Here is a 14,272-nt window from a genome sequence, read left to right on the forward strand (position 1 = left end):
TCCCTCTCCTCGGCCCAGGGCTCGGTTCCCAGGGCTGCAGGTTCCTCCTACTCCCTCTCATCGGCCCAGGGCTGCAGGTTCCTCCTACTCCCTCTCCTCGGCCCAGGGCTGCAGGTTCCTCCTACTCCCTCTCAGGTCCTCGCCCAGGGCTGCAGGTTCCTCCTACTCCCTCTCCTCGGCCCAGGGCTGCAGGTTCCTCCTCCCTCTCCTCGGCCCAGGGCTGCAGGTTCCTCCTACTCCTCTCCTCGGCCCAGGGCTGCAGGTGCAGGTTCCTCCTAGGGCTGCCCTCTCCTCGGCCCAGGGCTGCAGGTTCCTCCTACTCCCTCTCCTCGGCCCAGGGCTGCAGGTTCCTCCTACTCCCTCTCCTCGGCCCAGGGCTGCAGGTGCCCAGGGCTGCAGGTTCCTCCTACTCCCTCTCCTCGGCCCAGGCCTGCAGGTTCCTCCTACTCCCTCTCCTCGTCCCAGGGCTGCAGGTTCCTCCTACTCCCTCTCCTCGGCCCAGGGCTGCAGGTTCCTCCTACTCCCTCTCCTCGGCCCAGGCCTGCAGGTTCCTCCTACTCCCTCTCCTCGGCCCAGGGCTGAAGGTTCTGCAGGGCATACAAGGAGGAGTTATGTGAGCACAGCGGGTCGAAGCCTGCTAATTCGTTAAAGGACTTGTGGAGGGCGTCGGCCTGCAGCTGTAGAATCAGCCGATTGGCCTGTTGATGCTCAGCCTCCCGCTCCTCTGCTGTCTGTCTCCTAAAACAGAGAAAGGGAGAGATCAGGCCTACTTGCTTACAATCTAATTGTGAACATAGAATACTTCTAATATGTTGAAATTCACCAATGGTCAAACTTATGTAGCCTAGTGGACGTTTATATACCATCTCAACTTTCCTTAGGCATCTAGGCCTACAGCTTCATTTTTCTGAAGGCACTGTATAATTGCAGATGACTTGATAAACTTTAGGTCTAGGCCAAACAGACTTGGTGTGAGGACTGACGCTGGAGACAAGAAGCAAGTACAGGGAGTGAACATTTAATGGACAACAGACATCAAACAAAACAAGAACAGATCCTGGACGGGGCAATGAAATGACATGATGGCAATAATGCTGACACGGGGAACCAACTGAGGAACAGACAGATATAGAATCAACAAACATGAAGGAGTCCAGGTGAGTCCAATTAGAGCAGATGCACGTAATGATGGTGACAGGTGTGCGTAATGAAGGGCAGCCTGGCTCCCTCAAGCTCAGAGAGGGGAGAAGGGGGAGAAGGTGTGACAGTATCCCCCCCCTCCCTCCCCCCACAGAGGCCCCACCCGGCATCCCACCTAGGCGTGCCTGACAGGCCGGGCCGAGGCTTAGGAGTGGAAGCCCGACGAGCCGGCTGAGACGTGGGAGCCTAACGATCCAGCTGAAACGTGGGAGCCTGCCGAGCCGGATGAGGCGTGGGAGCCTGATGAGCCAGCGGAGGCATGACGTGGGATGGGAGCCTGCCAAGCCAACCGAGGCAAGGAAACCTTTCGAGCCAACCTTTCGAGCCCGACGAGCCAGCTGAGGCACCCCTGGTTCCATCAGCGTTGGCACCCGGATCCGACGTCACCACCAAAAACCAAAAACAAGAACTCCCTCAAATATTGGTGTCAGCATTCTGTAAGGACCGATGCTGGAGACGAGACGCAAGTACAGGGAGTGAACATTTAATGGAAAACAGACATCAAACAAAACAAGAACAGATCCTGGACGGTGGAATAAAACAACATGACGACAATAATGCTGACACGGGGAACCAACTGAGGAACAGACAGATATAGAGGGGCAATCAACAAAGTGAAGGAGTCCAGGTGAGTCTAATGAGTGCAGATGCGAGTAATGATGGTGACAGGTGTGCGTAATGAAGTGCAGCCTGGCGCCCTCGAGCGCCAGAGAGGGGAAGCGGGAGCAAGTGTGACACTTGGGCTGATTTTACCATCCTGTTTTCTCCTGACTTATTCTGGTAGGCCTACAGGATAATCCAATCATTTTTTGGGCAGAGGAATTAGGGATCTACCAGCTAGCTGTTCAGTTCGATTGAACGTTCGCTATGTTGCATAATGGTTTGAAATGAACAACATGTTTCACCAAAGGTTTCTTCAGCATTGTTGAGCAGACTTTGAGGTACATTTGCTCCATTTGGTGGGTGTGGCAGGGTGTGACTTGAAGCAATGATTGACATATTTAAAGAGCAGTGGCCATGCTGACAGCTTGCCTGGCTACCCTGGATCCTTAATTCTGACAAATTCTACACCACGCCCACGGACCTTTGTTTTCTTACCTGCAATGAGTCATAAAAATAAATAAAAATGTTTACTCCAGACCTTACTTAGGCTTGCCATAAAAAATGGGTTGAATAGTTATTGACTCAAGACCTATAGTTTAAAATCATCAGCAATTATACAGTGCCTACAGAAAGTATTCACACCCCTTGACTTTTTCCACATTTCGTTGTGTTACAGCCTGAAATTAAAATGGATTAAATTGCGATTTTGTTTGTCACTGGCCTACACACAATACCCCAGAATGTCAACGTGAAATTATGTTTTTTACATTTTTACAAATGTATAAAAAATGAAAAGCTGATATGTCTTGAGTCAATAAATATTCAACCCATTTTTTATGGCAAGCCTAAATACGTTCAGGAGCAAACATTTGCTTATTAACAAGTCACATAATAAGTTGCATGGAATAGTGTTTAACGTGATTTTTCAATGACTACATCATCTCTGTACCCCACACATACAGTGCAAGCAGCTGTAAGGTCCCTCAGTCAAGCAGTAAGACTCACAGCTGTAATCGCTGCCAAATGTGATTCTAACATGGGGGTTGAATACTTATCTAATCAAGATAAATTAGTCTTTTATTTTTAATACTTTTTTGGCAAATGTTGAAATGTTTCTTCCACTTTCACATGACAGAGTATTTTGTGTAGATCATTGATAAAAAATTACAATTAAATTAATTTTAACCCCACTTTGTGAATAATTTCTGAAGGCACTGCAAAAATCCCGTGTCGCACCTTTCACACTACCAGAAAACAATTAGTCTCAACAGTCTCAATTCAGGCCTATAGTTTAAAACTAACCTTGTCCCCAGACTAATTGGGCATGAGCAGAAGTGTCTTTCTGGTGACTGGTGAACGAGATTAAGACTTAAAGTAACAGTGTTTCCAGATTTCCATGAAATAGTATCTATAATTAATTACAATGTGACTGAAATAGTTTTCCTCCCAAACATGTTTCATTATGTATATGTTAAAGGCAGTGGTTGAAAAAGTGCCTAATTGTCATACTTGAGTAAAAGTAAACATGCATTAATCGAAAATGACTCAAGTAAAAATGAAAGTCACCGTGTAAATTCCTACTTGAGTAAATGTCTAAAGAGTATTTGGGTTTAAATATACTTAGGTATGAAAATCATTTCAAATTCCTTATATTAAGCAAACCAGACGGCACCATTTTTCATTTTTTTTCATTACGGATAGCCAGGGGCACGCAGCAACCATCAGACATAATTCTCAAACAAAGCATGTGTTTAGTGAGTCCGCCAGATCAGAGGCAGTAGGGATGACCAGGGATGTTATCTTGATAAGCGTGAATTAGACAATTGTCTTCTCCTGCTAAGCATTCAAAAAGTTAACAAGTACTTTTGAGTGAAGAGGGAAAATGTATGGAGTAAAAAGTACATAATATTCTTTAGCAATGCAGTGAAGTAAAAGTATGAAGTTGTCAAAAATATAAATAGTACAGTAATGTACAGATACCCCCCAAAATGACTTAATTAGTCCTTTGAAGTATTTTTAACTACACTACCGTTCAAAAGATTGGGGTCACTTAGAAATGTCCTTGTTTTTGAACGAAAAGCACATTTTTGTTCCATTAAAATAACAAAATTGATCAGAAATACAGTGTAGATATTGTTAATGTTATAAAAGACTATTGTAGCTGGAAACGGCAAATTTTTTATGGATTATCTGCATAGGTGTACAGAGGCCCATTATCAGCAACCATCACTCCTGTGTTCCAATGGCACGTTGTGTTAGCTAATCCAAGTTTATCACTTTAAAAGGCTAATTGATCATTAGAAAACGCTTTTGCAATTATGTTAGCACAGCTGAAAATTGTTGCCCTGATTAAAGAAGCAATCAAACTGCTCACATAATCGCAAACTGGGTTTCTAATGATCAATTAGCCTTTTAAAATTATAAACTTGGACTAGCTAACATTGGAACACAGGAGTGATGGTTGCTGATAATGGTTCTCTGTATGCCTATGTAATTGATCAATTAGATATTCCATAAAAAATCTTCCATTTCCAGCTACAATAGTCATTTACAACATTAACAATGTCTCCACTGTATTTCTGATCAATTTGATGTTATTTTAATGGACAAAAAAAAAGTGATTTCCTTTCAAAAACAAGGACATTTCTAAGTGAGTCCAAACGTTGAAACGGTAATGTAAGTACTTTACATCACTGGTGAAATGCGCTACAGACAAGATATTCTTTTACATGTCTGCATTGTATACTGAACAACCATATAAACACAATCATTTCAAAGATCTTACTGTTACAGTTCATATAAGGAAATCAGTCAATTGAAATAAATTATTTAGGTCCTAATCTATGGATTTCACATGACTGGGAATATAGATATGCATCTGTTGGTCACAGATACCGTAAAAAAGAAGTAGTGACGTGAATCAGAAAACCAGTCAGTATCTGGTGTGACCACCGTTTGGCTCATGCAGCTCGACACATCTCCTTCACATAGAGTTGATCAGGCTGTTGATTTTGGCCTGTGTAATCTTGTCCCACTCCTCTATTCATTGGCTGTGCAAAGTTGCTGGATATTGGCGGGAACTGGAACACGCTGTCGTACACGTGGATCCAGAGCATCCCAAACATGCCCAATGGGTGACATGTCTGGTGAGTATGCAGGCCTTTGAAAAACTGTGACATTTTCATCTTCCAGGAATTGTGTACAGATCCTTGCAACATGATGTCCTGCTGAAACGTGTGGTGATGACGGTGGGTGAACAGCACGACAACGGGCCTCTGGATCTCGTCACGGTTTCTCTGCATTAAAATGACCTTTAATAAAATGCAATTGTGTTTGTTTTCCGTTGCTTATGCCTGCCCATACCATAACCCCACCACCACCATGGGGCACTCGGATGTCAATGTTGTGAATAACAAACCGCTCGCCCACACAACGCCATACACGCTGTCTGCCATCTGCCAGGATTCATCCATGAAGAGCACACTTCTCCAGCGTGCAAGTGGCCATCAAAGGTGAGTATTTGCCCACTTAAGTCGGTTATGATGCCAAACTGCAGTCAGGTCAAGACCCTGGTGGGAACAACGAGCACGCAGATGAGCTTCCCTGAGACGATTTCTGAGTTTGTGCAGAATTCTTCGCTTGTGTAAACCCACAGTTTCATCAGCTGTCCGAGTGGCAGGTCTCAGTCAATCTTGCAGGTGAAGTGGCCATATGTAGAGGTCCTGGGCTGGTGTGCTTACATGTGGTCTGTGGTTGTGAGGCCAGTTGGATGTACTGCCAAATTCTCTAAAATGACTTTGGAGGTGGCTTATGGTAGAGAAATGTATATTAAATTACCTGGTAACAGCTCTGGTGGACATTCCTGCAGTCAGCATGTCAATTGCACGCTCCCTCACAACTTGTGTGATAATACTGCACATTTTAGTGGCCTTTTATTGTCCCCCAGCACAAGGTGCATCTGTGTAATGATCATACTGTTTAATCAGCTTCTTGATATGCCACACCTGTCAGTTGGATGGATTATCTTGGCAAAGGAGAAATGCTCACTAACAGGGATGTAAACAAATTTGCACACAACTTTTGAAAGAAATAACCTTTTTGTGCACGAGGAGGATTTCTGGGATCTTTTATTTCAGTTCATGAAATAGGACCAACCCTTTACCTGTTGTGTTTATATTTTTGTTTAGTATAATTTCAGAAAATGTTCATGATAGATATGTTGCTAATAGTGAAATGATAGTGACTATGAAACACTTTCATTTCACTATTACTGCAGATTTAATACGGACATTTCCTGAAATTACAATGCAAAAATCCAACAACAACAAAAATCCTATGTGTAGCACCTTTTAAAGGCAGTAGCTTTTCTGTGTTGAAATGATGTCGGCTTACTCCAACAACTGAATGGTGTGGGTATACTGAAACAACGAATGGTGTGGGCGTACCCCAACAACAGAACGGTGTGGGCATATACCATCGTCATGCGAGTAGACTGCTAATAGGCCAGCTCATTCTCCTCACGAGGAAGACATCATCCATTGAGATTTTCAATGGACATTTATTTTAATTAAGGTATGACTAAACATGTAAACTGTCAAATTGATAAACTGACCTCCACTTGGTCCTGCGGTTCTGGAACCAGGTCTTGACCTGCGCGTCTGTCATCTTCAGGCTCTTGGCGAGGGTGGCCCGCTCCGCGCTCGCGAGGTACTTCTGCCGGTGGAAGCGCTTCTCCAACTCACAAATCTGCACACGGGAGAAGGATGTCCGAGGCTTTTTCCGTTTGGGCGGTGTGCGGTTCTGGTATGGATGACCTATCCGCCGGGTCACCGTGAATGGCACGAGAGCTGAAGGAGGGAGCAGAACAGCAGACTGGAGGATGAGTTCACACGGTGGATGAGTGATGGGTGTTTTGTCCTCTGTGGTAGGAAAGACTCCAACTGTGTTGTTGTACAGTTCGTAGATTCTGGAGTATAGGCTAATCCTCAGTAGAACACGGTTATATTCATTATTAGCCGAGTTAGAAGAGAATTGTATTGGTTGATTTGGCGCCTGCATAAAACTGGGCGTTTCTGTTTGGGCCTACGTCGACTCATCCATCTGCAATTTGCAAATATTCAATTTTTAACCTGATTTTAATCGTTTATTCTCTAGGGATAAAGCCATCATTTCTGTCTGGATATTACAGTTAGGCTTTCCCCTGCGTGAGCAAACAATGACATTAAATGGTAAATACAGGAAGTCGTCATGTTGGGTTCGGCTCTGGGTGCCGAATCAGGCTATTACAAATGGAATAGGCCTATATTTGAGATCAATAGCATTATTGCCTAACATTCACACTATGGCTTACTACTCTTCGCGAGAAGGTTTTCATATGTCTTTATCAGATTGTATAAACTGTTGAGTGTTAAATAAAATCCTTATATTTAAAAATCTATATATTTAGGCCAATAACAACAACGTGCATGAGATACATCTACAAATAATCATTTATCACATGTCCTTGGCGCTAGAAGATCCTAAACTGGAAGTGAATGCACATGGAGGCATAAAGAAATGCAGGCTATTCTGGGTGATTCTACAATGCAATTTGATTATTGTAGCAATTGTGTTTTTTGTCCACATTTTATTTGTATAGGCCTATTCAATATTTACACGTAGTTTCCGTTGCTATAAGTATTAATTGACTTTATCAAGCACACGTCTTGTAACATTAAAATATGCTAAATATGTAGAGAAATAAGGAAGTAGGCTACAATTTCAGTAAAATTGCATAAGTGGGTGAAGACTACATTTTCTTACGTTTTAATGCGTAAAGGGTTGGAGATTGAATTAATGGTTATCAAAATGCTTTGTTATTTTATTGATCACATAATCTGTATTATTGTTGTTGTTGTTGTTGCCGTATCGTTATCGTTATTATTTAGCTTTTCACTTTTTTAAAGCTTATTACACGTTTATTGTAAGATAATATGTTTTTAAGATGTTTTGAAAATTGCTATTACGGGAAACCGGGAACATTTTTTTTCGGAAAGTTACCTGAAAACCTGTCCTTGGCGAACCTATAACCGACCAACGGGAAACTCAGGCCTCCATACCCGGGCACAGCGCTCCCCACATGCGGCGGTCCATCGACCGTGAACGGTCTGTGAGCGGGCACCCGGATCACTCCTCTGCTGCCCAGGCTGCACTTCACTCCGTACAAACCAGGATCCTCTAACTGTGGTATCATACCCGAGAGGGAGATGGACAGCGCGGTGTAGGACGCTGCGCTCCTTCCGGTCGTGCTCCCCAAAAGGTAACCGTCTCCACTGCTGGTCCGGCCGCTCTCTGAGTCAGCACCGCTACTAAGTATCTGGTCGATGCCGAAGCTGATGGGTTCGTGCTGGATCACTTTGAGAGGAGGGCTTGGGTTGCTGAGTGCGCGCTCCATCCCCACCGTTTACTGGCTGGACAGGATGGAAATTAAATAACGAGGTTAAACAGCCAGTTTGTGCCAAAAAGCAACTGCGGTTGTCTCCATTGTCATCCTCCGTTCAGAATCCGACCATCTGAAACTTCGGAAAGCACTCCTTCAGATCATCCTCGTGCACGCCAGTGAAAGTTTGATTTGCGTTTGGATAAGTCTGTGACGCTCTCTTCCCTGCGTCAAAGAATGTTGGTCTTGCTGCCCACCCCCCCATTCCTGTGTTTTTATTGGTTGGTGCTGTCAATCCCTTGGGGGCAGGATATTTTAACACCATAACCTCGACTGCTTTCCGACAAGAGTTAATTTAGTGCAATATCAGAGCATACATTTCTAAACATTGTATTTGACCTGTTTGGACAATTCACTTGACCTAGTGTTTTATTTATTTAACCAGGCAAGTCAGTTAAGAACACATTCTTATTTACAGTTACGGCCTAGGAACAGTGGGTTATCAGCCTTGTTCAGGGGCAGAACGACAGATTTTTACCTTACCATCTTGGGGATTCGAGCTAGCAACCTTTCGGTTAACTGGCACAACACTCTAACCACTAGGCTACCTGCCGCCCCACAGGCTTTGAAAAAGTGCCCGGAGTCCCTGTTTTCTAACCTCCATTTTGTAGCCTTGTCATTGTCCGATCTCCATGAAAATACAGTAGGCTGTAATGAAATATATTAATTGAACGGAAATAACAGATACAAGTTGCAACGATGACATATTCTTACTTCCCATTGCCTTTTCCTATCTAGAGATGATCAACGACTAAACTGTATCGAAATAGGAAAAGGTCTCCGTCTCTTCTCTGTGATATGTCCATCCCGCAATACACATGTTGGTGGCTGCGCGTCTCTACGAGGAACACGAGAGGACCTGTATTAACACAAGAGTCTATTCGTCATGGATTGAAGTGGGCCTTGGTTAGGGCCATTGATTTGAGGTATAGAGGAAGCGAGGCATCACTTCTCCGTTTTGATTACGGCGTCTGTCAACAGCTACTGGCAGATTACTCCTTCTCTGTGTAAGACATACATTTGAAGTAAACCAATAGGTTGTATCCGAACCGTGTCTGCTGCTGGTAATCATAATGCTTTAATTCCTCACAAGGCCTAAACTAAATTACAATAGTGCAGGGTACAACCCGACGGTGGCACATTCATTGATAATAAAAGGGAATTGTCTGACGAGGCCACGGGCTATACAGAGGAAGTAGAGGGTCTGCATGGTCGCTGGAACCTCCTGCCCATTAGAATCAATGAAAAGACGGACACAATTAACTGTTTATGTACCCCTGGCGAGAGCTTTGCTGAGATGTGTTCCTGTCCTCGTCTCTATAGACCTGATATAGGCCCATAGTCTTTAACATATTTACATGTACATTTTATTTATCGACAAAAACAAATATTCTTAACACAGGTAAAACATTTAACTATTAGGCTATAATTTAAACCTATATTTTGGGTTGCAAGTTTCTTATAGGTTTTAATTTTGACATGCATAGATACGACTATTTTAATGATTCATTTGATGAGGCGATATAAGCTAGGTACCCCCCACAATCAAAATTATAACCTCGATCGAATTTGTTGTATGAGTAACTGTCCATAACGGAGGTTCTCTTGTTTTTTTGTCCCATCTATATGGCTTTAAAAAATGTGTTTAATGTGCTTTAAGGTTTTCATATTCATTCTGAGGAAATTCCTTTATGAATAATAATGATCTCATATTAATACGTTGTTTACAATACATGTGTTTTCCATAAACGAACAATTGGAGTAGGCATATCAAGAGACCTAACCAAAATTTGACGTGGTTGTTCAGAAATATGGACTGGCAGAATTGGCTATAGTTTCCCCACCATCGTGAGCACACCGGTGGCCAATTTTCACGAGGGAGAAATTGACTGTTATAGCTGTCATTTCCCGTACACATTTTTATATTTACTGTGCAGTTATCAGGCTACTTTATATTCAAATCATAATTACTATTTATTGTGTACCTATATGTGGTTGATCGTTTTATTCTATTAAATTATATGGTTCATGTATATATATATTTTTCGATTGCATGCATTTTGATTTAGCCTAATATGACCATCTGCAGTCCTACACAGATAGCAAAAACGGGTCTAGTCAACGTGGGAAACTGCTTAGATTTGAAAGAAGTATCCAACATTAGGAATTTCTTATTTTTTTCATCCAACTTTGCATCTAAATCCAATGACATGGTGACATTTTTGGTTGGTTTCACTTTGAATTCACGTTAATTGATAACACAACCAAATGTAAATAAAAAATCGAAGTTGAACTGACATCTGTGCCCGGTGGGTATATTATGCACGGTGGATTTGGGAACACGGCAGAAACGGTGTCATAGCTGGCTCTCTCTCCAATGGAGAAGGATTCAGCGGACGGGGACAGGGGAACGTTGGTTCAGGGGTCGTGGGTGTAAATGAGACGGTGTCATAGCTGGCTCTCTCTCCACTGGAGAAGGATTCAGCGGGCGGGGACAGGGGAACGTTGGTTCAGGGGTCGTGGGTGTAAATGAGACGGTGTCATCCTCAGATTATCCGAGTTTATGCCACACCATGAAGTCACTAAATCCGGGAATGCTCGGCCTACTACGTGGATGATACAACCACGATAATAACTATAGGTCTATATGATAATAGAACTAATAGCTTTAAAACATTTTTTTATTAAATACTAGAAATACTAGAAATAGAAGAACAAATAAATTGGCTACCGGATACAAAACACATGAACTTTATAGGAAAACAGACTAGTGTGCATGACATTAACAGCAATGGATGTGGCACACTAAAAATTAGGGGTTCAACGAGGGTTCTTCTAAGATCCTCAAAGATCTAAGGACCTTCAGGTTATTGTCACTGAAAATGGCCCCAAAAGGTTATTCCAAGAACCCAATAGGAGGTGGGGTTAATCGAGGAACCTCCTTAGTTGGTGGGGGTTCTTGCAGGAACCTAACTGCCCAACGGAAACATTTGGATTTGAATTTGAAAGGACAGCAGGTGAAGGCAGTTAACTGAAAAATGTAAAGTCTCCTCAATTTAAGGTAAGGTTTGTCCTTTGTATTATATACATTAATATTGTTTTATGGTGACACCATCTATCTTTTCATATTTGTGCAAATCTTTCTAAGGATCGGACCCTTTTTAACATTTTTGCCTAAAATGACACCCAAATCTACTGCCTGTAGCTCAAGGCCCGAAGCAAGGATATGCAATTTGAAAGGAAACACTTTGAAGTTTGTGGAAATGTGAATTTAGTGTGGGAGAATATAGCACATTAGATCTGGTAAAAGATAATACAAAGACAAAACTAACCGTTTCTTTGTATTTTTGTTGTACCAGCATCTTCGAAATGCAAGAGAAAGGCCATAATGAATTATTCTAGCCCAGGTTCAATTTAGGCATTGGCCACTAGATGGCAGCAGTGTATTTACAAAGTTTTTGAGTGATCCAATGATCTGTTGCATATCTATTCAAAATGTTGTATCAAGACTGCCCAAATGGTTTATTCATACATTTCCACATTCATAATTGTACTCTCTCCATTAACAATAGGATGGTATTCTTTCACCATAGTAGCTACTATAAATTGGACAGCGCAGTTAGATTAACAAGAATTTAAGATTTCTGACACTATCAGATATGTCTATGTCCTGGGGATTTCTTTTGTTTCTTACAACCTCATGCTAATCACATTAGCCTACGTTAGCTCAACCGTCCCGAGAACGGGACACCGATCCTTAACAGAAAATGGACACAATTCAATGGATATCAATCAACAAAGAGGTAAGAATATGTACGCTATAAGAATATGTTGAAGGCTGGCTGTATTGGGTGCAGATGACTAAACTGATCACTTTTGTGGCTGTGTCTGCAGGTATACAGACGAGGAGACATACACAGGTATGTAAATTGGTATTGGTATGTAATGCAGGTCACATGTACCATTCTCCTCCCTTACCTCTTCAATGAATATCCCATAGTTCTCCCATAGTTCTCTACATTATGGACAAGGTATGTGTATGTTTTATTCACATTCACAACAAAAACCAAGGTTTGAATACTGTTGTGTGCATGTTTTGTTAATCATCTGTATTATGACTATTTTTGGGGATTCACAGACCTCCCTACAGCTCTGATGAATGTAACAGGAAACATGTTCGATCACCATTCACTGCTAAATCATTCTGGCTATATATACATTGGCAAGAAGAAATATGTGAACCCTTTGGAATTACCTGGATTCCTGCAAAAAATGGTCATAAACTTTGATCTGATCTTCACATCAATATACAAACACCGTCTGCTTAAAACTAATAACACACACACAATTAGACATTTTATGTCTTTATTGAACACACTGTGTAAACATTCACAGTGTAGGGTGGAAAAAGTATGTGAACCCTTGGATTTAATAACTGGTTGACCCTCATTTGGCAGCAATAACCTCAACCAAACGTTTTCTGTAGTTGCTGATCAGACCTGCACAACGGTCAGGAGGAATTTTGGACCATTCCTCTTTACAAAACTGTTTCAGTTCAGCAATATTCTTAGGATGTCTGGTGTGAACCGCTCGCTTGAGATCATGCCAAGGCATTTTTAATCGGGTTGAGGTCAAGTCTCTGACTGGGCCACTCTAAAAGACATCTTTTCTTCTGTTGAAGCCATTCTCTGTTTGTGGTCATTGTCCTGTTGCATCACTCAACTTCTGTTGAGCTTCAATTGGCAGACAGATAGCCTTACATTCTCCTGCAAAATGTCTTGATAAATTTGGGAATTCATTTTTCCGTCGATGATAGAAAGCTGTCTCGGCCCTGAGGCAACAAAGCAGCCCCAAACCATGATGCTCCCTCCACCATACTTTACAGTTGGGATGAGGTTTTGATGTCGGTGTGCTGTGCTATTTTTCTCTACACACAGTGTTGTGTGTTCCTTAAAAAACAACTCAACTTTAGTTTAATCTGTCCACAAAATATTTTGCCAGAAGCGCAGTGAAACATCCAGGTGCTCTTTTGTGAATTTCAGACGTGCAGCAATGTTTGATTTGGACAGCAGTGTCTTCTTCCGTGGTGTCCTCCCATGAACACCATTCTTGTTTAGTGTTTGACGTATCATAGACTCATCAACAGAGAAGTTAGCACGTTCCAGAGATTTCTGTAAGTCTTTAGCTGACACTCTAGGATTCTTCTTAACCTCATTGAGCATTCTGCACTGTGCTCTTGCAGTCCTCTTTGCAGGACGGCCACTCCTAGGGAGAGTAGCAACAGTGCTGAACTTTCTCCATTTATAGACAATTTGTCTTACCGTGAACTGATGAATATCAAGGCTTTTAGAGACACTTGTGTAACCCTTTCCAGCTTCATACAAGTCAGCAATTCTTAATCTTAGGTCTTCTGAGATCTCTTTTGTTCAAGGCATGGTTCACATCAGGCAATGCTTCTTGTGAATAACAAACTCACAAAGTCAGCTCTTACCAACATCTCCAATCTCATCTCATTGATTGGATTCCAGGTTAGCTGACTCCTGACTCCAATTAGTTTTTGGAAAAGTAATTAGCCGAGTAGTTCACATAATTTTTCCAACCTACACTGTGAATGTTTAAATTATGTATTAAATATAGACAAGAAAAATACTATAATTAGTGTGTTATTAGTTTATTTAAGCACACTGTGTTTGTCTATTGTTGTGACTAAGATGAAGATCAGATCAAATTTTATGACAAATTTATGCAGAAATCCAGGTAATTCCAAAGGGTTCACATACTTTTTCTTGCCACTTTATATAGATACGGAGAACATCAACACATTAACATCAATACGCCAGAGGATATACAGTACCTATTGGACTTGGGACTCTGCTGGGAGTATACCTCATATTTAGATTTTTTAATTCTGCTTAGCCACTAAAATCATAATAAACACTGACAACTAAAATATTGTGTTATTGTTGTTATTGTTATTATATTATTATTCAT

At 41.9% G+C, this 14,272-nt stretch overlaps 1 protein-coding gene across 1 annotated transcript; it reads right to left on the bottom strand.

Annotated features, from left to right (window-relative positions):
• Nucleotides 1-554: 554 nt before the first annotated feature.
• Nucleotides 555-8,275, bottom strand: LOC135545185 (T-cell leukemia homeobox protein 3-like). The gene is made up of 3 exons (XM_064972813.1): nt 7,843-8,275; nt 6,416-6,650; nt 555-738 (listed from the first exon to the last, which is right to left on the bottom strand). Exons 1-3 carry the CDS (start codon nt 8,234-8,236, stop codon nt 555-557), a joined length of 813 nt encoding a protein of 270 aa, XP_064828885.1. The 5' UTR covers nt 8,237-8,275.
• Nucleotides 8,276-14,272: the final 5,997 nt, after the last annotated feature.

Source organism: Oncorhynchus masou, chromosome 9, assembly GCF_036934945.1.
Source record: "Oncorhynchus masou masou isolate Uvic2021 chromosome 9, UVic_Omas_1.1, whole genome shotgun sequence".
NCBI classification, from domain to species: Eukaryota; Metazoa; Chordata; class Actinopteri; order Salmoniformes; family Salmonidae; genus Oncorhynchus; species Oncorhynchus masou.